We start from the raw sequence: 717 nt of genomic DNA, 5'->3' as shown, positions 1-717 counted from the left end.
AATATATTTAATTCAGTTTTTTGAGAAATAATTATTTCCATTGAATCCTGTAGTGAAGTACATATGGTAAATGGATTTCTTTTGGTAATATGCATTTCATTTGTCTGTTAATGTTGCTTAGTCCTTCTGTCATTTCTCCTTACCCACACCTGCACCCCTTCCAAGAGAGCATGATGCTGAGCATTAAGATGACAGGTTTCATAAGTACTTATCAAATTAGATTGGGAAAATGTCAAGTGGAATTATTACCCTGCCTTGTAATACTGTGTTCCCTTAAGCTAAAATCACTTGATGTTAATAGATTCTAGGTCCACTGAGGGGAAATTTTTTAAAAGATGTAATTATTTAAAATAGTTTTGCTTAAGTGGTGAATCTAACTGTGTTTAAACTTGTTTTCCTAGCATCTCTTCGCCGGATGTCCTCTAATAAATTCCCTGGATCATCTGGATCAAATATGATTTATTATCTGCTTGTAGGTGTCACAGTCAGTGCTGGTGGATATTATGTAAGTGATTAAATAACCATAATTTTCAGGAATTCATGTATTTTACAACCTGTGGTTAAACTTAAAGCAATGTCAAGATCAGGACATGGGATTAAATAAGTATACAACATAGCAATAGGTTTAAATGTCATCAAGGATACGCATCTGAAAAATACATTGCAATCATTAGAAACGTAAGGTTTTCATAAGAACATATTAACTAAATTATTATG

At 32.4% G+C, this 717-nt stretch overlaps 1 protein-coding gene across 1 annotated transcript in view; it reads left to right on the top strand.

Annotated features, from left to right (window-relative positions):
- Positions 1–717, top strand: part of MGARP (mitochondria-localized glutamic acid-rich protein) — a 24844-nt gene that overhangs the window by 18123 nt on the left and 6004 nt on the right. Inside the window, exon 2 of the mRNA XM_012654841.1 lies at positions 402–505. Within this exon, the coding sequence (XP_012510295.1) occupies positions 402–505 (104 nt within the window). The remainder of the gene's footprint in view (positions 1–401; positions 506–717) is intronic.

Source organism: Propithecus coquereli, unplaced genomic scaffold (assembly GCF_000956105.1).
Source record: "Propithecus coquereli isolate 6110/MARCELLA unplaced genomic scaffold, Pcoq_1.0 Scaffold112, whole genome shotgun sequence".
Lineage (NCBI taxonomy): Eukaryota > Metazoa > Chordata > Mammalia > Primates > Indriidae > Propithecus > Propithecus coquereli.
The sequence above is the reverse complement of the archived record's forward strand: the minus strand, read 5'-3'. Positions and strand labels throughout refer to the sequence as shown.